General features: G+C 42.9%; 1 protein-coding gene across 1 annotated transcript; it reads right to left on the bottom strand.

Annotated features, from left to right (window-relative positions):
* Positions 1-7,634: 7,634 nt before the first annotated feature.
* LOC100432807 (uncharacterized) lies at positions 7,635-26,739 on the bottom strand. The gene is made up of 3 exons (XM_054530640.1): positions 26,178-26,739; positions 23,779-23,919; positions 7,635-7,882 (listed from the first exon to the last, which is right to left on the bottom strand). The coding sequence occupies exons 1-3, from the start codon at positions 26,518-26,520 to the stop codon at positions 7,764-7,766; spliced, it is 603 nt and encodes a 200-aa protein (XP_054386615.1). The 5' UTR covers positions 26,521-26,739; the 3' UTR covers positions 7,635-7,763.
* Positions 26,740-27,727: the final 988 nt, after the last annotated feature.

The following is a 27,727-nucleotide window of genomic DNA, read 5'->3' on the forward strand; positions in this document are numbered from 1 at the left end:
TTTGCATCTCCTTGCACTCCCCTAATTGCTCCACACCAAACTTCTTGTCCTTTTCTAGACATGCTATGCTGTGTCGTAATTACATGCCTTTGCATCAATTGTTCCCTTTGCCTGAAATTGTCATTTTCACCTTTGAACATTTTGGTCATCCTTTAGCAATGTACTTTTATGAAGACTTCTCAGATGTGTCATTCCCTTCTTTCTGCTTTCCTGGTAATTCACATTAATCTTTAGTAGAACACTTACCACAATATATTGTTGTTATGCAAGTGTTTCTTCTCTGCATCATGAACAATGTGTTCTTGGTGTGTCCTGGTGCCTGGTTCATAGTTGGTGCTCAACATATATTTCTTCAGTACATTGCCATGAATGTGGATAAGTTGTCCCCTGAAGAAAGAATAGGACAGGGTGACAAGGACTACTCAAAGGAATGCTTATAATTAGAGGATGGAGAAAAACCAACAACCAGAGGATCAGTCAGACAAGAATAATTCATTTCCCATGTTATGGAGCCCCATACTGGGTATAAGGAAGTATACTGGCATGCTAAGCTAATGGTAAGTTTGTTTGGGCTTTGCTTCGTCTCCAGGTTACAATCAGTACAGATATCTAAGGCAGAACTTTTCTGTTACCTTGATTTGTAATTTCAAAAACAACTCTTATAAGTAGTTTCTTTTCTTTTCTTTTTTCTTTTTCTTTTGAGACAGAGTCTTGCTCTGTCACCCAGGCTGGAGCGCAGTGGCATGATCTCGGCTCACTGCAAGCTCTGCCTTCCGGGTTCATGCCATTTTCCTGCCTTAGCCTCCCGAGTAGCTGGTACTACAGGCGGCCACCACCACGCCTGGCTAATTTTTTGTATTTTTAGTAGAGACAGGGTTTCACCATGTTAGCCAGGATGGTCTCGATCTCCTGACTTTGTGATCCACCCACCTTGGCCTCCCAAAGTGTTGGGATTACAGGCATGAGCCACTGCACCCGGCCTCATTTCTTAAAGGTACTCAACCATTCAGTTTTTGTACTGAAGTACAAATTAATTTTAATTTGGTGAGGAGACACATGTTAAGGGAAAACACCTTAATCTAGAAAGCCCAGAGGGAAGGAAGTTTCCTTCTAGAGCCTCAGCAAGTTGACACAGCCCCTTTGTTGTATTTTGAAATCACACATACTTGCTGGGGATGTTATTGGCCATGCTCACTGTTGGTCTCCTGACTACTCAGCTCCCAGAAAGTGAAAGTGAGTGCCAGACATGGCGTTCAGTCCCCTCTTACGCTTATGCTTACTGACCACAGAAGTGACATTATTATATTAATTCTAACCAGAGGCAAAAACGAACATTATGCTCCAATATTAATTTCCAATTATGTATAACCTAGTGCTTATATTCCATTCCATGTAAAAAAAAACACTCCTTGATTTTTTGTGGTTTCATGGTCTAGTGATTAACTCCAACATGTAACGTGTGTTATCCAATGCCTATATAGAGTATTTATACTAATCTTCCTATTCTAGCTGTTATTTAGGTGATCACTATGTACATATATTCTGTTGAATATTTTATTTTTTACTTCCCTTTGGTCTTGATTTCTAGGACTCTATAAACTCTATTCCTCTTGGGTTTGTGCCATATATGTTTGCTTATTTCCTAATCCAATTTTCCAAGTCATAGCCTCACCAACTGCCTCTCCTTTCACTAACCTATCTTACTGCCAACATCTTTTTCTGACCAACCCCCAAGATACCCTCCGTAGACTCTGGGCTTAGTTAGCCTACCTATAGTCATCCTCTTTAACTTTTTTCCTTAATTTTTTTTATTCTCTTGAATTTTCCTGTCTGAATTTTAACTTCTCTAACTAACCTCACATTAAGCCTTTACAATTATAAAAGTGAGCCATGGTCTTTATGAAAAATTGGAAAATATAAAAACAACTGGAGTGGAGAAGAAAATAATCTCTAGATTCACTACCCAATGAAAACTACTAGTATAGATATTTTTATTCTTTTTCAATTTTCTCTTAGCATGAAAATGTATTTCCCTATGTTATAAACTCTTTAGAAATGTAACTTGTAATGATACTATATGTTCCACCTTTAAGATTACAATACCATTCTTTTGTATTATGATATTGACTTAAAAAAGACTGTTGATAGCCGGGTGCAGTGGCTGATTCCTGTAATCCCAGCACTTTGGGAAGCTGAGGCAGGAGGATCACTTGAGCTCAGGAGTTTCAGACCAGCCTGGGCCACATAGTGAGACCCCATCTCAAGAAAGCATCAAAGAATTATCCTGACTGGGCACGGTGGCTCACGCCTGTAACCCCAGCACTTTGGGAGGCCGAAGCGGGTGGATCACTTGAGGTCAGGAGTTCAAGACCAGCTTGACCAACATGGTGAAACCTCATCTCTACTAAAAATACAAAATTAGCCAGGTGTGGTGGCACATGCCCATAATCCCAGCTACTTGAGAGGCTGAGGCAGGAGAATCGCTTGAACCCAGGAGGCGGAGGTCGCAGTGAGCCGAGATCATGCCATTGCACTCTAGCCTAGGCAACAAGAGCAAAACTCCATCTCAAAAAAAAAAAAATTATCTGGGTGGGGGGCATGTGTCTGTGCCTGTAGTCTCAGCTGTCCAGGAGGCTGAGGTGGCAGGCTTGCTTGAGCCTGGGAGGTCGAGGCTGCAGTGAGCCATGATTGTGCCACTGCACCCCAGCATGGACAACACAGTGACACCCTGTCTCAAAAAAAAAAAAGAAAAAGAAAAAGAAAAAAGACTGTTGACATAATACCAAATTGCTTTCTGCGGGGATTAAATCAGTTTATGTTCCAACATCAGTGTGTGAGTGCCAGTCTCCTTGCATTTTTTCCAGTATTGAGTATTATTATGCTAATTTTATAGGCAAAATTTTCTCTTTAAACATTATCAAGAGCCCTGAAAAATAGCACCAATGATGTCATAGCTCTTAGGGTCAGAATTTAGGAGTTAAAGGGAGCTATAGAAATCATCTAGTCTAGTTCTCTCATCATTCAAATGAAAAAAAAAAAATGATCTGCAGCAAGTTGATTTGCCAAGTGTCACAGGCAAATAATGATAGAGCTAAGGCTAGAGTTTAGGTTTCATGAGATGTGGTTTATTTTTTCCCATTCTGCTTCTTAACTTAGTATAGAAATTAAACCTCATTTTGTATTAGATATTGCCTTAGCTACAGTTTTTAAGATGGATCAAAAGACAGATTTTTTTTTTTAAAGAACTCCTTTAGTCACATAAAATTTTTATAGCTTTTTTTTTTTTTTTTTTTTTTTCAAATTTCCAGAGTAGTTTATCAGTTAGGATTGTGTGGCTGCGAATAAAAAATTACCCAACACTGGTGTAAACTCATATAACAAAAATTCTGATATATTTATAATCTAATGCCCAAAATGTCATGGCTTAAATGATAATAATTTCTTCTCTCTCATGTTTTCTGCAGTTCAAGAATTCAGGAGCATCTTGGCTGGGTAATTCTGTCTTGGAGTCTTTGCTGAGCTTGCTATCAGCTGTCAGGGCTGTAGTCATCCAAAGGCTTCACTGGGGCTGGAGGATCCACTTCCACAATGGCTGACCTCCCCCGCTCCCTCCCTTCTTCCCTTCCTCCCTTCCTTCCTTTCTTTTTCTTTCTTTTTTCTTTCTGTCATCTAAAGGCCTGACTGTGGCTGGAGGATCCACTTCCACAGTGTGGCTTCTTTCTCTTCCTTCCCTTCCTTCCCTTCCTCCCTTCCTCCCTTCCTTTTTCTTTTCTTTTCTTTTTTCTTTTTCTTTTTCTTTTCTTTTTTCTTTCTTCTTTCTTTTCTTTCTCTCTCTCTCTTTTTTTGAGGCAGGGTCTCACTCTGTAGCCCAGGCTGGAGTGCAGTGTTGCGATCACGGTTCACTGCAACCTCCACCTCCCAGGCTCAGGTGATCTGCCCACCTCAGCCTCCTGAGTAGATGGGACTACTGGTACATACCAGACAGTGGCTCACTTTCATGATTAGCAGGTTGCTGCTGACAGGATGCCTGTTTTTCTCCACATGGGCCTCTGTACAGAACTGCTTGACTGTCCTCACAGGATGGCTGCTAGCTTTCCTCAGAGTGAGCAAGCCAAGAGAGCGCAGCATTAGCTGCAATGCCTTTCATAATCCAGCATCAGAAGTCACACACCCTTGGCCAAGCATGGTAGCTCATGCCTGCAATCTCAGCACTTTGGAAGGCCGAGGCAGGAGGATTGCTTGAGCCCAGGAGTTCAAGACCTGGGCAACATAAGGAGACTCCGTCTCTCCAAAATTCAAAAATTAGCCAGTTGTGGTGGCACAAGCCTGTGGTCCTAGCTACTTGGGAGGCTAGGGTGGGAGGGTCACTTGAGCCTGAGAGGTCAAGGCTGCAGTGAGTTGAGATCATGCCACTGCACTCCAGCCTGGTCAACAGAGCAGCACCGTGTCTCAAAAAAAAAAAAAAAAAAAAGGCACATGCCCTCATTCCTGTTCTGTTCTGTTGATCATACAGACCAGCACTGATTTGTTTTGGGAGGGGGCTACTGAAAGGTGTGAAGGTGTGAATATCAGCAGTTGAGGGTCACAGGGGACCATCTAGATGCTGGCCACCGTAGTAGGAAATCCACAGCTTGTAATGACTCAGGTATGCTATCATGGACCCAGGCTCTTTCTAATCTTGCTATTCTCCCATCCCTAGTTATAAGCCTTTGTCCTACCTATGGTTGCAATATGGCTGTGGCATCTTCAGGTTTTTTTTGTTTTTTTGTTTTTTTTTTTTTAGATGCAGTCTTGCTCTGTCACCCAGACTAGAGTGTAATGGTGTGATCACAGCTCACTGCAGCCTCAACCTCCAGGGCTCAAGCAATTCTCCTGAGCAGCTGGGACTACAGTTATGTGCCACCACATCCTGCTCATTTTAAAATATTTTTGTAGAGACAAGGTCTTGCAATATTGCCCAGGCTGGTCTAGAACTCTTGGACTCAAGTGACCCTCCTACCTTGGTCTCCCAAAGTAATGGGATTACAGGCATGAGCCACTGTGCCCAGCAGGTGTCTTGCATTTAGGTGTCAGGCTGGAAGATGGGGGAAGTGAAATAAGGGGTACTAGTCAACTTCCACTTGTAGCCCATTGGCCAAGACTGTCAAGTGACCTCCCTAAGCCATACAGGCATCTAGGAGATTGAGTTTCTAACTTTGATAACTTCTTCAGTAGAGTCAGCCAAGGGAGAAGGGTGTTAGAAATGTAGGCTGGTCAGTTAGCACACAGTGTCTGCCACAACCACAGGTAGCTTTTGTTACCCTAGTGAGGTGCCAGTAATATAATACTTAATAATGAATGGGTACCCATTCAATATTATACTTTTTTTTTTTTAAGCAAAGTCTCGCTCTGTCGCCCAGGCTGGAGTGCAGTGGCACCATCTTGGCTCACTGCAACCTCCGCTACCCAGTTCGAGTTATTCTCCTGCCTCAGCCTCCCAAGTAGCTGGATTACAGGCTCCTACCACCACACCCAGCTAATTTTTGTATTTTTAGTAGGGACAGGGTTTCACCATGTTGGCCAGGCTGGTCTTGAACTCCTGACCTCAGGCTATCCACCCGCATCAGCCTCCCAAAGTGCTAGGATTACAGTTGTGAGCCACCACGCTGGCCTCAATATTATACATTCTTGTAGGTAATTATGGAAGAATTTTTAAAATAACAAAACAGACTTTCCCTCTTAGAATTTTTAAGAGAAAGAAGTGATTAAAGACCCAATTTAAGAAGAACCAAAAAGATAATTGGATATGCAAAATAATGATTTATAGATGGTTTTATGTGTAGGTGTCTGCTATAACAGATTTAGGGTGTTCTACATGTATTTAAGTGGTATCCTAAGGCTGGTGTGGTGGCGCACACCTGTAGTACCAGCTACTGAGAGGCTAAGAAGACTGCTTAAGCCAAGGAGTTCAAGGCAGCAATGAGCTTTGATCGAGCCGCTGTACTCCAGCCTGGGTGACAGAGTGAGACACCGTTCTCTTAAAGAAAAAAAAAGTGGTACCTTAGCATCATAAAAACGTGAGTTCTATTTTTCTTTTTTCTTTTTTTTTGAGGCAGAGTCTTGCTCTGTCGCCCAGGCTGGAGTGCAGTGGCGCAATCTCGGCTCACTGCAAGCTCCGCCTTCCGGGCTCACGCCATTCTCCTGCCTCAGCCGCCTGAGTAGCTGGAACTACAGGCGCCCGCCACCGCGCCCGCCACCACGCCCGGCTAGTTTTTTGTATTTTGTAGTAGAGACAGGGTTTCACCGTGTTAGCCAAGATGGTCTTGATCTCCTGACCTCGTGATCCGCCCTCCTTGGCCTCCCAAAGTCCTGGGATTACAGGCGTGAGCCACCACACCCGGCCCTATTTTTCTATTTTAATGTGAATGTTATGCTACCCATGATAGTATCACAGCGCTTATGTTTATGTCATATTTTCTTCTCTACCATCAATTTCTTAGTTAACATTTATTATTGACTGAAATATATAAATTGTCATTGCCCTTGAGGAGTTTATAGTTAGGGAGGTAATATATACAGAAAGTTTGAGATCGCTTGTAAGAACACGTAACAAAAGAAATGTTATACAATTTGGGGGGAGAAAGTAGAAAATAATGTTTCAATAAATATAAACAATTTGAATTTAATACAACTAAATTCTTCAAATTAAAGGGATCAACTCGGATAAGGCAGAGATTCAGGCAGAGAAAAAACTAGAAAAGGTGATTTGTATGCTCTTAGCTCCATTATGCGAGGTGATGTTTGTATTTTCTGCTGTACTTCATCCCTTGGGGTTGTTCTGGAGTCATAAGGCCTTATATACCTTTGGATTGTATTGAGGGATGTTATATTTAAAAAGGTAATTTGATACTCAGTGTTGTATTTATCATGGTATTATGAGAGTTCGGGCTACAGTATTACTCAGTGTCTTCTATAGGAGAACCAACAGTCCCAGTGTCAGAGTCCTTAAGGTAAAAACATATTAGCTGTTGTCCTGACACGGATTATTGGTTCTCCTACAGAAGACACTGAGTAATACTGTAGCACAACAACAGCTGTACCTTAAGGACAGCATACATCCTGTAACTAGTCATGTTTCCCTCTTTGTTTAGGGCACTAAGAAGCTCAGAGTCTAGTTAAGTGAAGCACCTTTAATAATCATGAACCCTTTATCTCATGCATTCATTTCTCTCTACTAATGCTTCCTGGCTTCATCATACTTATGGGCCCTTGTTCTTTCTTCACTTCGATTTTCATGGTCTTTTTGTTTTTTTCATCTTATGTGAATTTTTTCTTTTTTTTTTTGGAGATGGAGTCTCACTCTGTCACCCAGGCTGGAATGCAATGGCGTGGTCTTGGCTCACTGCAACCTCTGCCTCCCGGGTTCAAGTGATTCTCCTGCCTCAGCCTCCTGAGTAGCTGGGACTACAGGCACCTGCCACCATGCCCGGCTAATTTTTATATTTTTAGTAGAGATGGGCCTTGTGATCCACCCGCCTCGGCCTCCCAAAGTGCTGGGATTACAGGCGTAAGCCACCATGCCTGGCCATCTTGTGTGAATTTTTATAATCTGCAAACACTTTTTAGAATTAGGAAAAAAAATTTTTTCTTTTTTTGGCTGAGCATAGGGGACTTTATTGATGGTAGATGACAAGGTGGGGCTTCCAAGGCTCTTCCCTTTTCAGGGGGTCTGCATGGAAATTGCAGGGAGGGGAGATTCTCAGTGTGGTAGGGAACTGGACGCGTCAGGGACTCCCCAGCAGCCGAGGGCCTCTCTCTTCCTCTAGTGTTTTTGCTGGGGCTGGTGGTCCGGGGGTCTTATTCCTTAGAGGCCGTGGGGGCCATGAGGTCCACCATCCTGTTGCTGTAGCCAAGAATAAGGAAGAATATTTTAACTGAAAAATAAAACTGCTTATACACCTACCAAAGTGGCTAAAACTAAAAAGACAACACCAAACATTGGCAGTGAGGTAGGGCAATTGGAACCCTCAAATATTGTGGTGGGAATGTAAAATGTATGACTTTTTTGGGAAAAGGTCTGGCAGTTTCTTATAAAATTAAATATACCTACTTGTGACCCAGAAAAATGACCACATGTTAATAAAAAGACTTACACAAAATATTCACAGCAGCTTTATTCATAATAGCCCCAAACTGGAAATAGTCAATGTGTCCATCAGTATGAGAATGGTATATTTATACATGTGGTGTATTTATACAGCAGACCACAACTCAGCAGTAAAGTGACTACTGACACATAAAACAACATGAATCTCAAAAACATTACGCTGGGCAAAATAAACCATACACAAAAGAGTATGTATTCTATGATTCCATTTATATGGCATTCTTGAACAAACAAAGCTAATCTATGGTAGAAAAAAATCAGATGGTGACAGTGTGCATGTGAGGGCATGAAGTGTGGACTAACTGGGAAGAGGGATGGGGGAACTTTTGGGGTAATGATAATGTTCTATATTTTGCCAGTGGTTGGGTTATACATGTGTATGCATTTGTCCAAACTCAGCAAATATACATTTAGAGTGTACATTTCATTGTATATAAATCTTACATAAAACTATAAACAAATATTAAATTCTGTTTAATAATATGCATCCCAAAGTACTTAAGGAAAAATGTAGTGATGTCTAATTTTCTTTGAAATGCATCAAAAAATAAGATGAATTAATGGTGAATAGAGGGATGATAGAATGATATGGGAAGCAAAACAAAATGGTAATGCTTGAATCTAGGGAGTGGGTACATAGGTATTTACTATAAACTTATTTCAACTGCTCTTTAAGATTTTTCATAATAAAATATTGGGGGAAAATGCCCTTAACCTTCCTTTAGTGTGCTCTGGCTGGATATAACTTTTTCTATTAATATCTCACATAAGTGTTAAAGCCTTTCTCCTCAGGGGGAATTTATGTCACACTTTTCAGAATTTACATAATATCTAATTTAAGCTGTTTTAAAGTAATCAATTAATGGCCTTTAATCTAGATATAACTTTATTTATTTGTTTTTTTTGAGACGGAGTTTTGCTCTGTTGCCCAGGTTGGAGTACAGTGGCATGATCTCAGCTCACTGCAACCTCCGCCTTGTGGGTTCAAGTGATTCTCCTGCCTCAGCCTTCGAAGTAGCTGGGACTACAGGCGTGTGCCACCACACCCGGCTAATTTTTGTACTTTTAGTAGAGTTTGGGTTTCACCATGTTGACCAGGCTGGTCTCGAACTCCTGGGTTCAAGTGATCCTACCACTTTGGCCTCCCAAAGTGCTGGGATTATAGGCATGAGCCACTGCGCCCAGCTCTTTTTAACTTTTAAAATATTTAATTGACAAATATTGTATATATTCAAAGTGTACAACATGGTGATTTGGTTTGCATATACATTGTGTAATGATTTTATTTTTTCTTTTTCATTCACTTCTTCCTGAACTCCGGCAGCTTATGTTTTACATCCTTTGGTCATCTCACCTTCTCTTCTTCGAGATATTACTTCTGTTGTATGCTTGTTTTGTGGAAACAATTGCTTCATTACATTTTTAAAAAAATTTACAGCAAGAGACCGGGTGTGGTGGCTCATGCCTGTAATCCCAGCACTTTGGGAGGCTGAGGAGGGCGGATCACCTGAGGTCAGGAGTTCGAGACCAGCCTCACCAACATGATGAAATCCCATTGCTACTAAAAATACAAAAATTAGCTGTGGCGCATGCCTGTAATCCCAGCTACTTGGGAGGCTGAGGCAGGAGAATTGCTTGGACCTGAGAGGCAGAGGTTGCAGTGAGCCGAAATTGTGCCATTGCACCTCAGCCTGGGGAACATGAGCGAAACTCCATCTCCAAAAAAAAAAAAAAAAAAAAAAATTGCAGCAAAATGTTCAAAATTGTAATCTGCTCTGAGGTAATGTTTTCTTTTCTTTTTTTTCTTTTTTTTTTTGAGACGCAGTCTCATTCTGTCACCCAGGCTGGTGTGTCGTGGTGTGATCTCAGGTTACTGCAACCTCTGCCTCCTGGGCTCAAGTGATTCTCGTGCCTTAGCTTCCCAAGTACCTGGGATTACAGGTGTGTGCCACCACACCCGCTAATTTTTGTATTTTTAGTAGAGACAGGGTTTCATCATGTTGCCCAGGCTGGTCTCGAATTCCTAACCTCAGGTGATCCCCCTTCCTCAGCCTCCCAAAGTGCTGGGATTACAGGCGTGAGCCACTGCGCCTGGCCTGAGGTAATGTTTTCATGGTGATTATTCATCAGCATTTGTTTTTCTGTTTCTTTTTCATTTCCTTTTTTTTTTTTTTTTGAAGCAGAGTCTCGCTCTGTCACCCAGGTTGGAGTGCAGTGGCGCCATCTCAGCTCACTGCAATCTCCACCTCCCAGGTTCAAGTGATTCTCCTGCCTCAGCCTTCCAAGCAGCTGGGATTACTGGCACGCACCACCATGCCCAGCTACTTTTTGTATTTTTAGTAGAGACAGGATTTCGCCATGTTGGTCAGGCTGGTCTTGAACTCCTGACCTCAGGTGATCTGCCCACCTTGGCCTCTCAATGTGCTGGGATTACAGGCGTGAGCCACTGCGCCCGGCCTAATTTTTGTTTTTTTAGTAGAGACAAGGTTTCACCATGTTGACCAGACTGGTCTCAAACTCCTCACCTCAAGTGATCTGCCTGCCTCGGCCTCCCAAAGTGCTGGGATTACAGGCGTAAGCCACAGCGCCCAGCCTCTTTTTCGTTTTCTTCCTTAAATCTTTGTTGGTTCTTTTTTGATTGTTCATCTTTGAATGAAGTGAATTTTCTTAGCTCAACTATTTACAGGAGATTTGTGTTGTGAAGGGGTCAGGGACATCTTCTGTATCAGTGGGAATTTTCCTTTTGATCCAGGGTTTTGCATATGAGATACTTTAGCCTTTTCTTCTTCACAGGCAATGAAGGCAGGCAGCTGCACAGCTGTGCACAGTAGGATCTCTTCTCACTTCTCATGAACATGTGGCTTCCTGTGAATATGACTTGTGTATGGAGTTCTAGTTTAGTCCCAATTTCTCTGCTACTCAAAATCAAAATGGGTCCGGAGAAACTGGTGCTATCAGCCTACCCACCTGTGTTAGTCAGTTGGAACTGCAGTAACAAAATACAACAAACTCAGTGGCTTAAAACATCAGAAATTTATTTTCTCACAGTTCTGAAGGCTGGAAGTGTGAAATCAAGGGGTCCGAGGGTTGGTCCTTCTTGAGACTCTGAAGGAGAGTGTGCTCCATGCCTCTCTCCTCGCTTCTGGTGGTTGCCCTGGCATTCCTTGGTTTGTAGACGCATCACTACAATCTCTGTCTCCGTCTTTGCATGCTGGTCTCCTTTCTATGTCTGTGTGTACATTTTCCTCTTTTTTTTTTTTTTTTGAGACAGTGTCTTACTCTGTCACCCAGGCTGGAGTGCAGTGGCACAATCTCGGCTCACTGCAACCTCCACCTCCTGGGTTCAAGTGATTCTCCAGCCTCCGCCTCCCAAGTAGCTGAGATTACAGGTGTGTGCCACCAGGCCAGGCTAATTTTTTTGTATTTTTAGTAGAGATGGGGTTTCACAATGTTGGCCAGGCTGGTCTTGAACTCCTGACCTCAAACAATCCGCCCGCCTCGGCCTCCCAAAGTGCTGGGATTGCAGGTGTGAGCCACTGAACCCTGCCATTCTCCTCTTCTTATAAGGACACCAATCGTTGTATTAGGACCCATCCTAATCTAGTATAACCTCACCCTAAGAATTACATCTACAGAGACCCTATTTCCAAATATGGTCACATTCACAGGTACCAGGGGTTAGGACTTTCACATATCTTCTGGGTGGGGGGTCACAAATCCATAACACTGCCTTCTTCCCATTGTTGCACAAATGGGGCTATTACTTTTTTTTTTTAACTTTAGTGTACGCATCTCACTGGGTGAGCTATTAAGCTCTTACTGAGCTCTTCTGGTGCCCACTCTCAGCCTCCTGTTGTGCTTTTCCTCACAAGCCTTTGCTTTGGGTACCCCTTACACTTATTTTGTAGTTATTTTGTTTTACCTGTCTTAATTTTTTTTTAAATTGAGATAGGATTTTCATTCTGGTCTCTTGTGTCCTTTGTTTTGGGAGATGATTTCTGAGGGATGATGGAATTACCAACTTTATGTGACATCTTCAAGCAGGAAATGCCTTGGGTCTTTCTCGTTCTTTAGGGGTCACTAACACACTGAACTGAATAAGAAAGGAAGATACTACCGGGGCGCGATGGCTCACGCCTATAATCCCAGCACTTTGGGAGGCCGAGGCAGGCGGATCACGAGGTCAGGAGTTCGAGAACAGCCTGGCCAACATGATGAAACCCTGTCTCTACTAAAAATACAAAAATTAGCTGGGCATGGTGGTAGGCACCTGTAATTCCAGTTACTCAGGAGGCTGAGGCAGGAGAATTGCTTGAACCAGGAGGCAGAGGTTGTGGTGAGCCGAGATTGTGCCATTGCTCTCCAGCAGTCGAGCAACAAAGGCAAAACTCCATCTCAAAAAAAAAAAAAAAAAGATAAAGAAAAAAAGGAAGATATTATTTTTAGTGCTTATTTCAGTAAGATGGTCTTCTAGTTTCTTAGTCTCAGCCTACCATGCCAGTTCTACCAACACTGTGTCATAGGTAGGAATTAATAGAATTTGCTTATATGGAGACTTAAAAAAAATCTTGCATATCGATTATATTGAGCTAGAATGCAATTTGAATTATTTTAAACTTTTCTATTATGGTAACAAAAACATAAAATTTAGCTTCTTTTTTTTTTTTTTTGAGACACAGTTTTGCTCTGTTGCCCAGGCTGAAGTGCAGGGGTCTGATCTCAGCTCACTGCAACCTCTGCCTCCCAGGTTCAAGTGATTCTCCTGCCTCAGCCTCCCAAGTAGCTGGGACTACAGGCATGCACCACCATGCCTGGCTCATTTTTTTGTATTTTTAGTAGAGACTGGGTTTCACCATGTTGGCCAGACTGGTCTCGAACTCCTGACCTCAAGTGATCCACCCGCCTCAGCCTCCCAAAGTGCTGGGATTACAGGTGTGAGCCACCATGCCTGGCCAGAATTTACCATCTTAACTATTTTTAGGTTTATAGTTTGTTAGTGTTAAGGATATTTACATCGTTGTAAAACAGATCTCCAGAACATTTTCACCTTGCAAATATGGAATTTTATACCCATTAAACAGCAACTCCCCTTTAATCCCCTCCCACAGTCCCTGGTAACCAATATTCTATGTTTGTTTCTATGAATTTTATGACTTTAGACACTTCATGTAAGTGGAACCATACAGTGTTTGTCTTTTGTGACTGGCCGATTTCACTTAGGATAATGTCCTCAAGGTTTGTTCATGTTATAGTATGTGACAGAATGTCCTTCCTTTTTAAGGCTGTATAATACTCCATTGTATACATATAACACGTTTAAAAAATTCATTCATCCATTGATGGAGATTTGGGTTGCTTTCACCTCTTGGCTGTTGTGAAAAGTATTGCTAAGAACATGGGTGCATTAGTTATGGTTCTCCAGAGAAATGGAACCAATAAAATATATAGAAAGAGATATAAAAAGACATTTCTTATAAGGAATTGACTTATGTGTTTATGGAGGCTGAGAAGTCCCATGATCTGCTGTCTGCAAGCTGAAGGCCCAGGAAAACCGGTGATGTCATTCTAGACCTGAGAACCAGGGGAGGCAATGGTATAATTCCTAGTCCGAGTCTGAAGGCCTGAGAACCAGGAGCTCTGATTGAGGGCAGAAGAAGATGGATGTCCCAGCTCAAACAGAGGGCAAATTCACCCTTTCTCTCTTTTTGTTTGCTTCAGGCCCTCAAAAGATTGGATAATACTGTTTTACCAGCTATCTGGACGTCCTTTAGCCCAGTCATTTTTTTTTTTGAGACAGAGTCTCACTGTTGCCCAGGCTAAAGTGCAGTGGTGCAATCTTGGCTCACTGCCTCCTCCACCTCCCAGACTCAAATGATCCTCCTGTCTCAGCCTCCCAAGTAGCTAGGACTACAGGCGCGTGCCTGATTTTTGTATTTTTTTGTGTTGATGGGGTTTTACCATGTTACCCATGCTGGTCTCAAACTCCTAGGCTCAAGTGATCCTCCTGCCTCAGCCTCCCAAAGTGCTGGCATTACAGGGGTGAGCCACTGCGTCCAGCCCTAGCCCGGTCATTTGACACATAAACTACTGGATCATATGGTAATTCTATTTTTAATTTTTTGAGGAATCTCCATACTGTTTTCCATAGCAGCTGTTCCATTTTACATTCCCATCAACAGTGCACAGGGGTTCCAGTTTCTCTACATCCTCGTCAACAATTGTGATTTTTCAGTTTTTGATAGTAGCCATCCTAACGGGTATGAGGCATATTCTTTACTTTTATATAACAACCACTGTCATACTGCTTTAATGTATGACAATTATAAATGTAATATTTATTTTTCTCAGTACATAGCAAGTCTGTTCGGGTTGTGTCTTTATCACTATCATGTGTTGAGAAAAGTTTTTGATAGCCCTGGGTGTACATTTTTAAAAAATAGACATTAAAAAAACTTTAAACCTATTTTGTCAACTTAAGGGACTCATTTCCAGGCATAGCCATTACTTCTTATATAGAATACAGTATTTTAAAAATTCTCAGTCCTAAAATGTTCCTGGAATCTGCTGATTTATTGAGATTTATTCTTGCAATACTTACTACTATGGTCTACTAAATACTTGACTCCTCTGAATGCTAGTAACAGGTCTGGCTTTTCAAGTCTCTCCAACCTTGTGAATTTTCAATTACTACCACTTCAACTTCAGTGTGATTCTTCTGAACTGCAGAGTCAGCAGTTACAATTCTGCTGAGTAATGAATGCAAACTGCTCAGAATTACAGAACACTTAAAGCATCTCATTTTAACTATGTTTTTTTTTCACTGAAGATTGTGAGAGGTAACTGTAGCTACATACATGATTTTTGGCAGGGTTGGCATTTAGAGGGAACCATTTATTTGCTTTTTGAACAACATTCCTGGGCCACTATTAACCTAAACATGTGAGAGACAATATAGCACAGTGTTTAAGAACATGAGCTTTAAAGCCCAACTGCCAGGGTTCAATTCTTCACTCTAAAAGCAGTGCTGGGGACAGGCAGGCGTGGTAGCTCAGGCTTGTAATCCCAGCACTTCGGGAGGTCAAAGCGGGAGGATCACTTGAGGTCAGGAGTTCAAGACCAGTCTGGCCAACATGGTGAAACCCCATCTCTACTAAAAATACAAAAATTAGCTGGGCATGGTGGCAGGCATCTGTAGTCCCAGCTACTCAGGAGGCTGAAGCAGGAGAATCTCTTGAACCTGGGAGGTGGAGGTTGCTGTGAGCCAAGATTGCGCCACTGCACTCCAGCCTGGGTAACACAGCAAGACTCCATCTCACACACACACACACAAAAAGAAAAAGAAAAAGACAGTTTGAGGTTAGGCAAGTTTCTTAACCTCTCTGTGCCTCAGTTTCTCCACCTCTCTGTGCCTCAGTTTCTCCATCTGTAAAATGAGGATGGCTGTTAGATTTTTTTTTTCTTATTTTTTTAGATAGAGATGGAATCTCACTATGTTGCAGGCTGGTCTCAAATTCATGGCCTCAAGTGATCCTCCCACCTCAGCCTCCCAAAATTTTGGGATTACAAGTGTGAGCCACCGTGCCCGGCTGGGCTGTTAGATTAAATGAGTCACTGTATGTAAAGTACTTTGAACTGTGTCTGGCCTACAGTAGGCACTCTGTGAGGTTAGCTATCATGACAAGCATTATTGATTATCTTCATTGATTTCCTGGACCTAGCCAAACCAGCAAAGTGGCTGTTGACCAACTATGCTGATAATTATTAGTCTAGTTGGTGTTCAAAACTACTGCTATAGGCTGGGTGTGGTGGCACACACCTGTAATCCCAGCACTTTGGGAGGCTGAGGTGGGTGGATCATCTGAGGTCGGGAGTTCATGACTAGCCTGATTGACATGGTGAAACACCGTCTCTACTAAAAAAAAAAAAAAGTCAGGCGTGGTGGTGCATGCCTATAATCTGAACTACTTGGGAGGCTGAGACAAGAGAATTGCTTGTACCTGGGAGGCAGAGGTTGCAGTGAGCCAAGATGGCGCCATTGTACTCCAGCCTGGGCAACAAGTGCGAAAACTCCGTCTCGAGAAACAAAACAAAACAAAAAACAACTACTCCTGGGGCCAGGTATGATGGCTCATGCCTATAATCCCAGCAGCACTTTGGGAGGCCTAGGTGGGCAGATCACTTGAGGTCAGGAGTTTGAGACCAGTCTGGCTAACATGGTGATATGGTTTGGCTGTGTCCCCACCCAAATCTCATCTTGAATTCCCACATGTTGTGGGAGGGACCCGGTGGGAGATAATTGAATCATAGGGGAAAGTCTTTCCTGTGCTGTTCTCATGATAATGAGTAAGTCTCATGAGATCTGATGGTTTTTTAAAAAAGAGGAGTTCCCCTGCACAAGTTCTCTCTTTGCCTGCCACCATCCATGTAAGATGTGACTCCCTCTTCCTTGCCTTCCGCCATGATTGTGAGGCTTTCCCGGCCACATGGAACTGTGAGTCCAGTTAAACCTCTTTCTTTTGTAAATTGCACAGTCTCAGGTATGTCTTTATCAGCAGCATGAAAATGGACTAATATAGTAAATTGGTAACAGTAGAGTGGGGCACTGCTGAAAAGTTACCTGAAAATGTGGAAGCAACTTTGGAACTGGGTAATAGGCAGAAGTTGGTACCGTTTGGAGAGCTCAGAAGAAGACAGGAAAATGTGGGAAAGTTTGGAACTTCCTACAGAGATGTTGAATGGCTTTGACAAAAATGCTGATAGTGATATGAACAATAAGGTCCAGGCTGAGATGGTCTCAGATGGAGATGAAGAACTGGTTGGGAATTGGAGCAAAGGTGACTCTTGTTATGTTTTAGCAAAGAGACTGGCAGCATTTTGTCCCTGCCCTAGAGATTTGTGGAACTTTGAACTTGAGAGAGATGACTTAGCGTATCTGACGGAAGAAATTTCTAAACAGCAAAGGATTCAAGAGGTGACTTGGGTGCTGGTAAAGGCATTCAGTTTTAGAAGGGAAGCAGAGCATAAACGTTTGGAAAATTTGCGACCTGACAATGTGATAGAAAAGAAAATCCCATTTTTCTGAGGAGAAATTCAATCCAGCTGCAGAAATTTGCATAAGTAACAAGAAGATTAATAATGTTAATCCCCAAGACAATGGGGAAAATGTCTCCAGGGCATGTCAGAGGCCTTCACAGCAACCCTCCCATCACAGGCCTGGAGGCCTAAGAGGAAAAAGTGATTTCGTGGGCCAGCCCCAGGGTCCCCATGCTGTGTGCAGCCTACGGACCTGGTGTCCTGCATCCCAGCCATTCCAGCCATGGCTGAAAGGGGCCAATGTAGAGCCCAGACATGGCTTCAGAGGGTGCAAGCCTCAAACCTAGGCAGCTTCCACTTGGTGTTGAAAAGTCAAGAATTGAGGTTTGGGAACCGCTGCCTAGATTTCAGAAGATATACGGAAACACCTGGCTGTCCAGGCAGAAGTTTGCTGCAGGGGCGGGACTCTCATGGAGAACCTCTGCTAGGGCAGTGCAGAAGGGAAATGTGGGGTCAGAGCCCCCACACAGAGTTTGTACTGGGGCACCATGTAGTGGAGCTGTGAAAAGAGGGCCACCATCCTCCAAACACCAGAATGGTAGATCCACTGACAGCTTGCACCGTGCATCTGGAAAAGCCACGTATGCTCAATGCCAGTCCATGAAAGCAGCCAGGAGGGAGGCTGTACCCTGCAAAGCCACAAAGGTGGCACTTTCCAAGACCATGGAACTCACATCTTGCATCAGCATCACCTGGATGTGAGACATGAAGTCAAAGGAGATCATTTTGGAACTTTAAGATTTGACTGCCCTGCTGGATTTTGGACTTGCATAGGGCCTGTAGCCCCTTTGTTTTGGACAATTTCTCCCATTTGGAATGGCTGTATTTACCTAATGCCCATACCCCCATTGTACCTAGGAAGTAACTAACCTGGTTTTGATTTTACAGGCTCATAGGTGGAAGGGATTTGCCTTGTCTCAGATGAGACTTTGGACGGTGGACTTTTTTTTGAGACAGTGTCTTGCTCTGTCACCCAGGCTGGAGTGCAATGGCCTATTCTCAGCTCACTGCAACCTCTGCCTCCTAGGTCCAAGCGGTTCTGCTGCGTCAGCCTCCTGATTAGCTGGGATTACAGGCATGTGCCACCATGCTTAGCTAATTTTTGTATTTTTAGTAGAGATGGGGTTTCACCATGTTGGCCAGGATGGTCTCGACCTCCTGACCTCAGGTGATCCACGTGCCTCAGCCTCCCAAAGTGCTGGGATTACACATGTGAGCCACCATGCCTGGCCTGGACTGTGGACTTTTGAGTCAATGCTGAAGTAAGACTTTGGGGGACTGTTGAAAATGCATGATTGGTTTTGAAATGTAAGGACATAAGATCTGGGAGGGGCCAGGGGCAGAATGATATGGTTTGGCTATGTCCCCACCCAAATGTCATCTTGAATTCCCATGTGTTGGGGAAGGGACCCAGTGGGAGTTAATTGAATCATGGGGCAAATCTTTCCTGTGCTGTTCTGATGACAGTGAATAAGTCTTATGAGATCTGATAGTTTTTTTGTTTGTTTGTTTGTCTGTTTTTTGAGACGGAGTCTCACTCTGTCACCCAGGCTGAAGTGCAGTGGCGCCATCTTGGCTCACTGCAAGCTCCGCCTCCTGGGTTCAAGCCATTCTCTTCCCTCAGCCTCCCAAGTAGCTGGGACTACAGGTGCCTGCCACCATGCCTGGCTAATTCTAGTAGAGACAGGGTTTCACCATGTTAGCCAGGATGGTCTCGATCTCCTGACCTCGTGATCTGCCCACCTTGGCCTCCCAAAGTGCTGGGATTACAGGCGTGAGCCACCACGCCTGGCCAAGATCTGATAGTTTTAAAAAGACGAGTTCCATGGCTGGGCTTGGTGGCTCAGGCCTGTAATCCCAATAGTTTGGGAGGCCGAGGCAGGCAGATCACTTGAGGTCAGGAGTTTGAGACCAGCCTGGCCAACATGGCGAAACCCCGTCTCTACTAAAAATACAAAAATTAGTCAGGCATGGTGGCAGTTGCCTGTAATCCCAGCTACTTTGGGGGGCTGAGGCATGAGAATCGCTTGAACCTGGGAGGTGGAGGTTGCAGTGAGCTGAGATCACACCACTGCACTCCAGCTTGGGCGACAAGAGTAAAACTCTGTCTCGAAGGAAAAAAAAAAGAAAGAGGAGTTCCCCCACACAAGTTTTCTCTCTTTGCCTGCTGCCATCCATGTAAGACATGACTTGCTCCTCCTTGCCTTCTGCCATGATTGTGAGGCTTCACCAGCCACATGGAACTCTAAGTCCAATTAAACCTCTTTCTTTTGTAAATTGCCCAGTCTCGGGTATGTCTTTATCAGTAGTTTGAAAGACTAATACATATGATGATACCCCATCTCTACTAAAAATACAAAAATTAGCCAGACATGGTGGCGTGCTCCTGTAATCCCAGCTACTCAGGAGGCTGAAGCATGAGAATTGCTTGAACCTGGGAGGCGGAAGCTGCAGTGAGCCGAGATGGCACCATTAGACTCCAGTCTGGGCAATACAGTGAGATTCTATCTCAAAAAAAAAAAAAAAAGAGAGAAAAGAAAAAACCGTTAAAATAAATCACTGACTGGATAACTTGGGTGTAAACGAGGAACTCCAAGCTTGAACTTCAGTATCTACCAAACAGGAGCTTCCATTCAAGAGATAAGGTACCTGAAGTCTCCAAGCATTGTGTCTGATACATGGGTGCTCTGTGACCACCAGTTGAATCTGAACAGCTAATGATACCCTTTCAGAGTAAGAATGTTTAAACCCCCCATTCCAACTATGGAGAAGGAAGGGTAACGTACTGAGCACCAAGAAGCAAAAAGGTTTTGTTAGGAATAAGTTGACTGGTGACTCTGTAAGTGAATAAAAATTGCTGGCCCAGGAAATAAGCCTTCAGAAGGAAATGAACAAGATTAAATAATAGGATAAAGTTACTCTATCTGGTGTGGTGCGTTCCATGAATATTTTAGCTCTTGTGAATGAGTAAAACTTTTCACTAGGAAGAAGATATGACTTCTAACAAAAGTTCTGGGCAAAGTACTTGGTTTCTACCTCTGCCTGTAACACAGAGGCTGAGGTCCAGCAGCCATGTCAGTCATTCCCTTCGTATTCCCAACCCCTTCCCACACACCTCAGCCAGTCACCTGTGAAGAGATATTTCCATTTCCTTGTGAGAGAACAAAGATATGTAAAGCTATTTTTGTGTGGGTAAGAGGAGGCCTGGGAAATCAAATGGAAAGTAAGAGCCCTGTTTAATAAATAGGATGGTGCTGTGAGAAGAAAAAAGGCTTTGGAGTTATAGACCGAGCTTCCAATCCAGGTTCTAAGACTTAGGAGGTAGGTGATCGTAGAAAAGTGACTTAACCTCTCTGAACCTCATTTTCTCCATTTGTAAAATGGGGATAATATTACCTTCAAGGCTGTTGTGAGGATTAAATCTATGTAAAATCTTAGATACAAAGTAGACCCTCAACTAATCTTAGTTTTTCTCATGATTAGCTGAAGACAAGGATCTGACCTAATTCTATTTTAGCTAGCTTGGTATTTCCTGCCTCCAGCAATGAGGTGAAAACTAGAAATACTGAGATTTTAAAAAATGAATATAGATTCTGTTCAGGGGCTCTAGGGATCACAGAATAATGGAGGATTTAAGTTTTTAGAAAATCATCAATTATATCAAATTATTTTAAAAATGGCCACTTACAATAAAACAAATGAGTTTTGATGTTAGCTGAGTAGCAGTATAAAATATGATTTACATTTTAAGGGTGGAAACTATCTTCTTTAGGATTCCCGGAAACAGCTGCTCTGGTGTGGTGTACACAGGAAGTACTGAAAAATGCTTGTTAAGTATTTTACAAAAGCTGAATTAATACATATTTATATGTACATGCATTTTTATAGCTGTTGTTTCTGTATCTTTGAGAATGAATCTTTAGAGAAAAAATGTAGTCAAGGAACTTTTGCTAGGATTGCCAAGGCTAGGTTTGACCACTGATTCATTCTTCAACATTGTCAAGAACTCCTAGTACTTACAAAACAAGTGTGCCTGGGGAGGCAAAAAGATGAGAAGGAAGTAAATAACAATGTAAACTGAAGTTCTGTTAGTTTTTTGCTTTTTATAACTTATGCTTTTGGAAAAGGGTTTTATTTTATTTTTTCCTACTTTTGTTTTAATTTTCCTTAATAAACATATTAGCTTTATACTTTTAAACCCTAATCTCTTCCCTCCAATGCATGGACATACAAGCATGTATGTATACCATCAACACACATATAACCTTTACAAGATGCATTCTGGGCTAGGCTGAAGCAAACCTAAAACATTACATATAGGACTGACAGACTGAATGAGAAAGTCCTCATTTCATTGTCCTCTTTGGACTTAAGCAACTGTGTGTTAGAACAAGATCTGAAGAAGTTTGGTTCTTGCATCCTATTGTTATACAAACTGGTCTTATGACTCATCATCTTGTCCATAGTCTTGAATTTTGATATTGGTTAAAGATTCCAGAAACTATGTGAAAATATTTATATATATATATATGTATATATATATATATATATTTTTTTTTTTTTTTTTTGAGACAGGGTCTCACTCTGTCACCCAGGCTGAAGTGCAGTGGCGCTATCTCAGCTCACTGCAAGCTCTACCTCCTGGGTTCAAGCGATTCTCCCACCTCAGCCTCCCAAGTAGCTGGTATTACATGTTTGGCACCATATCTGGCTTTTTTTTTTTTTTTTTTTTTGTATTTTTTGTAGAGAAAGGGTTTCACCACATTGGCCAGGCTGGTTTCGAACTCCTGGCCTCAAGTGATTCACCCACCTTGGCCTCCCAAAGTGCTGGGATTGCAGGTGTAAGCCACCATGTCCAGCCAATGATGAATATTTGTTATCTCATAGTTTGTGGGTCAGGAATTTGGGGCAATCTTAGGTGGTTTGGGGCTCCCTCAGGGTCTTTCATGAAGTTGCAGTCAAGATGTTGGCCAGGGTTGCAGACATCTGAAGGCTTGACTGGAACTGAAGGATCCAGTTCCTAAGTGGTTCACTCTCACTGTTGGTAAGTTGCTGCTGGATGTTGGCAGGAGGCCTCAGTTCCTCACCATGTGGGCCTCTTCATGGGGTTGCTTGTGTGTCTTCATGACATACCAACTGGCTTCCCTCAGATCAAATGATCCAAGATAGATCCAAGGGCAGAAACTGCAATGTCTTTTATGAACTAGCCTTGGAAGTCACACTTCATCATTTCCACAATATCCTATCAGTTACACAGGTCAGGCCTATTTCCTGTGGGAGGGGTCTACACAAGAGCATGAAGGCCACCAGACAAGAGTCATCTTAGGGGCCCTCCTGGAGGCTGGCTGCAACACTTCTACAAAGTTTGATCCAAAAATATCACCCTTTCACTCCTGTGGAGTAGAAATGGAGGGGGGCAATATGGGGAGATTTCCTTCTCTTCTGAGAAATGTTTTCAACTTTCACCTGCTTCTTTTGGTATGCCTACTTTTGATATAGATTTTTCTCTCTCCTTCACTTTTTCTCACCTCTTGCCCAAGTCAGTGTGCCTGTTTCAAAAATGCTGTCCCTATTCTTATTCAAATTCTAACCTGCTTGGATTTGTGCATAAATAAAAGTATCAGATTCTGATGAAGAGACTGTGATACCCTTCTACAAATAAAACATTTTCATTTCAGGGAATGATTTCTCTGGCGTAATACCTAAAACAAAACATTTACAAACTAGACAGTGTTTAAAATAAGGATATGCAATTGGTTCATCACAGAAAGAGCTAAAATGTATTATTTATGTAATAAAAACATTTGCGCATCAGCTGGTTAAATGGTTTGGCTGTGTCCTCACCCAAATCTCATCTTGAATTCCCATGTGTTGTGGGGGGACCAAGTGGGAGATAATTGAATCATGGGGGCAAGCCTTTCCTGTGCTGTTCCTGTGATAGTGAATACGTCTCATGAGATCTCATAGTTTTATAAAGAGGAGTTCCCGTGCACAAGTTCTCTTTCTTTGCCTGCTGCCATCCATGTAAGATGTGACTTGCTCCTCCTTGTCTTCCTCCATGATTATGAGGCCTCCCCAACCACGTGGAACTGTAAGTCCAATAAACCTCTTTCTTTTGTAAATTTCCCAGTCTCAGGTATGTCTTTATCGGCAGTGTGAAAATAGACTAACACAGCTGGGCGCAGTGGCTAGTGCCTGTAATCCCATCTACTTGGGAGGCTGAGGTGGGAGGATCACTTGAGCCCAGGCATTCAAGGGTACAGTGAGCTATGGTCGACCCCCGCATTCCAGCTCAGCCTGGGTGACAGAGTGAAGACACTGTCTCTTAACAACAACAACAACAACAACAACAACAAACCCAAAAAAACAGGACATTTGCATTTGAGCATCAAGTGCTACGTAACACATTATGAAGTCCTATTTATTAGACATGATTTACTAGTCAGATTTATTAGCTACCACCTGGGGAAGAGCCAGAATGAATGTAGATATTTGTAAAGATAGTTTGATGATGGAATATTAATAAAAAGAATACCTACTCGATCTCCATGTCAATCTTCTAGTAGATTCACGTTTGCCAACTCTATTGGGCTGCATGCTGCTCCCAGTACTCTGAAGGACCCGCCTGGTGATGATGCTGCCCAGAATCCACAGAAGCAGGGCTGCTTGCTCTGAGGGTTCTTTGTGAATCAGGCAGTGAAGGAAGGGTCATGAGATGGGTGAACTTGGGCATGTCTCGAGTTCCCACATCTTGCTTTAACAGATTTTCAGGCTCCTTCTAACTCTACTAGTCATTTATTACTGTTTTCTAGGGACAGCCCCCATCTCACAGTCACTTCTAAGTTTTTATTACCTTAGAATTGCTGTGAACCAGGAAACAAAATAACCAAGCACATTTCATTTATGTCTAAAATGGATATTAGTCCAGGCACGGTGGCTCAGGCCTGTTATTCCAGCACTTTGGGAGGTCGAGGCAAGTGGATCACCTGAGGTCCGGAGTTCAAGACCAGCCTGGCCAACATGGTGAAACCCTGTCTCTACTAAAAATACAAAAATTAGCCAGGTGTGGTGGCACCCGACTGAGGCACAGGAATCATTTGAACCCGGGAGGCGGAGGTTGCCGTGAGCCAAGATTGAGCCACTGCACTCTAGCCTGGGCGACAAAGTGAGACTCTATCTCAATAAATAAATAAACAAATAAATAAATAAAAAGGATATTAATACTATTAATAAAATGACTAATTTAATACTGAAATGGCAGTGTTCAATGAATGCAGACACTGGGACCACCTGGGATCCATCCAGCTGCTGGGTAGAGGGAGTCCTATGCTGGGTGGGTGATGGTAGAAAAGTGATAGTTAACCCAGTTAAAACGCTGACCTGCTAGTACTGAGTTTCATATGCAGGGGTAACTCCAAGGAAAGCCTCACTGGGTGTTCCAAGGCCACTGCCTGGTCTGTGGGTGGGAGTGGGGGATGGTAAGAGTGGCCTCTGGACTCAGTCCAGCTCCTGCATTTACCAGCTGTGTGACCTTGAGCAGATTCCATAAACATTGAAAGCCTTAGTATTTGTTTTTTTTGTTGTTGTTTTTTTTAAATTTAGAATAATGGTACCTAGCACAGAGGTTGGCAAGATTAATGAAAAAATGTGGCTGGGTGCAGTGGCTCACGCCTGTAATCCCAGCACTTTGGGCGGATCACTTGAGGTCAGGAGTTCGAGGCCAGCCTGGCCAACATGGTGAAACCCCGTTTCTATTAAAATACAAAAATTAGCCGAGCGTTGTGGTGGGTGCCTGTAATCCCAGCTACTTGAGAGGCTGAAGCAGAAGAATCGCTGGAACCCAGGAGGCAGAAATTGCAGTGAGCCAAGATCGTGCCACTGCACTCCAGCCTGGGCGACAGAACAAGACTTGTCTCAAAAAAAAAAATGTGCATAAGGTGCTTAGCACACTGCCTGGCACACAATAAGCATCCAAATGCATACTGCCATTTGTTAAAAAACACATACACACATCTTGGATCTTTGCTGTATCTCACATTGAGTGCACCCCTTTTTCTTTTTTAAGTCAGTAAGACACTTTAAAATGAGAATTCTCACTTCTTTCAGCAACGATTTTTTTCTTTTTTCTTTTTTTTTTTTTTTGCCTTTTGGTTACAGAACAGCAGGAATGAGACTAGACTAAGGAATAGCGCTTAGCATATGATTATGAGAATGTATTCGTATGTACACACATTGAAGACTCTAGGACTTTGGAAGCTGTGGGTTAATATGAGAAGTGTCCCTTTAAGAGTTAAACTTTGACCTGAGTTTAAAGGGCTGGAGGGGTCAGGAATGACTGGGAGGACATGGAGAATTTTAGGCAAAAACCACACAAGGAAGGAAGATAATCATCTAAATAACTTGGATAACAACTAGGGAGGGGATGAGGTTAGGTGTTTATTAGTGGGGGGAAACTTTCAGAGAAAGAACCACATCCTCTGTAGCTTAAGCAAAAATGGGACTTGCTTAGCTCACGTAAGTGAAATTCAGGCTAATCTTGGCTCCGGGTAAGGCTGGATTCAGGACTCAGATGGTGTGGTCAGGGAAGCCCTCCTTTCCCTGCCCCCTTTCTCCTGGTACGTTCTCTCAAGTAGTGAGCAAGACTCAGTGACCAGGAAGAAAGCTTTTTCTGAGAACCCCAGTAGCTTTCAGAGAGGTGTCTGGCCTAATCTGGGTCACGGTCCAACCATCTCGCAGTAACTGTGGCCTTGGTGGGACTGGGGTGCACTGGGCAGGATCAGCTAGCTAAATCACATGGGATTGGCTCGCCACCACCCAGAGGAGTTCTGCTCCCAAAGACAGGGCAGAGGGTGCTGAGCAGGAGCAAGGACATATCCACAGCAGGTAATGCTCTGCCTAACTTCCCAACCATCTCCCAACACCCCTTGGGCAAACGTACCTTTTGCTTGGGCTTGACACCAGCCCCCCTGAGCCAGCCAACAAGACCCCTTGAAGTGACTGCAGAGTCTCATGATCACATGAGTTCCTGGAAACTTCATCTTATAGTAGGTAGTTGTCAAGAGAACTAAACGTAGAGAGTTCCTTTGTACCAAGAGGTTTGGAGCTAGGGCAGAATTCACAGCATACAGGGTCAGCAGAGTGAAGAGTGGAGTGGGGGTATTGCTCAGGCTGTATTCAATGAATGCAGCCACTGGGACCACCTGGGATCCGGCTGCAGGTTGGTGAGAGCCTCGTGCTAGGTAGTTGGTGGTAGGATGGTTGTGAATTAACCTAGTTAACATGCTGATTTACTGGTACTGAGTTATGTATGGAGCTTTATTTCCAGCGTCCTTCCCCTGTATCATATGTGGTCTTCAGTTCAGTGGAATATTATTCTTTTTCCCTAGTAGAAAAATCTCATGAATATTTTTAGAGACTTGCTTGTTTACAGTAGGAAGAAGCACACATCCTGTGCTTGACATGCGTCCTTCAAAGACTTCTGAGTGAGGAGGCCTGTGGGGCTGGGGCATGAAACAGTGGAGAGAAATAGCACAGATTACTAGAATGCTTTAGAAATCCTTTTCTGCTTCAGATAAGTGGCTAATTAAATTTGGGGTTGGTTATTGGAAAAGTGCCAATTATGGAAACGAGCATCTGTTGATCACACTTTGCTTCAGATGCTCGGCTCCTTGCTAGAGCCGTGTTGCAAAGAAAGCGGGGAACTGCTGCTAGCACCAAGACAAGCAGGCGTGGTGGGAAGAGTGATTCATTATGTTTACTTTCAGGTTTCCGTCTTGTAAAAAGATTAATTCAGTAGAACTCAAATTCCAGAGAAAAATGGACCATTTATTGTGTTCGATTCAGGCTTAGGCACAGCAGGTGGATTTTCCAAATTGCCTCATCTGACATTTCCTAGAAATGTAAGCTAACGTTATTCCAATTTTTGGCAACTGGAAAATTGTATTTGAATATTCTACAAGTCAGTTGGCAGGACTGGAGATTTCAAACATTTAGCCATCTCTCTTGAGCTTGATTTTGTCAAGTGATTTTTAACTGTGAGACAGTCCTTTTTTAGACCTGGAAATAGTCTCAGAAAACTTAAGTCATTTGCCAAAGATCAGTGAATAATACATACATTAGAGCCAGGAACTGCAGAATACTGATTAGAATTCAGTTATCTTCTATCTTGGAGTCATTTGTAGAAAATGACCATTATTTGTGACGTGTGTGATTTTGTTTAGCACATGAAATGAGTGAAGGTTCTTTTTAAAAAAAATAATTTACCTTTTTTTTGTGGAATAGAGATCAGGTCTTGCTATGTTGCCCAGGCTGATCTCAAACTCCTGGGCTCAAGCAATCCTCTTGCCTTGACCTCCCAAAGTGTTGGGATTACAGGTGTGGGCCACCGTGCCCGGCCACGTGAAGCTTCTTAACAAACGTCTTGTCCTGGCTTTTTTTGCTGGTACCTCTAGCGCTTGCTTACTGTGGTGTCTGCCTTTGGTAAGGCCC

The sequence above is a fragment of the Pongo abelii genome, chromosome 15, assembly GCF_028885655.2.
Source record: "Pongo abelii isolate AG06213 chromosome 15, NHGRI_mPonAbe1-v2.0_pri, whole genome shotgun sequence".
Taxonomy (NCBI): domain Eukaryota; kingdom Metazoa; phylum Chordata; class Mammalia; order Primates; family Hominidae; genus Pongo; species Pongo abelii.

What these genes read in the sequence shown, in the direction of transcription:
- LOC100432807 (XM_054530640.1), bottom strand. Translation starts at nt 26,520, where the DNA reads ATGTTAACTAGGTTAATTCACAACCATCCTACCACCAACTACCTAGCA. An exon ending in GTGTCAAGCCCAAGCAAAAG is followed by an intron (nt 23,920 to 26,177) that starts GTACGTTTGCCC and finishes TGATTCACAAAG; the next exon opens with AACCCTCAGAGCAAGCAGCC. An exon ending in AAGATTGACATGGAGATCGA is followed by an intron (nt 7,883 to 23,778) that starts GTAGGTATTCTT and finishes TCTTGGCTACAG; the next exon opens with CAACAGGATGGTGGACCTCA.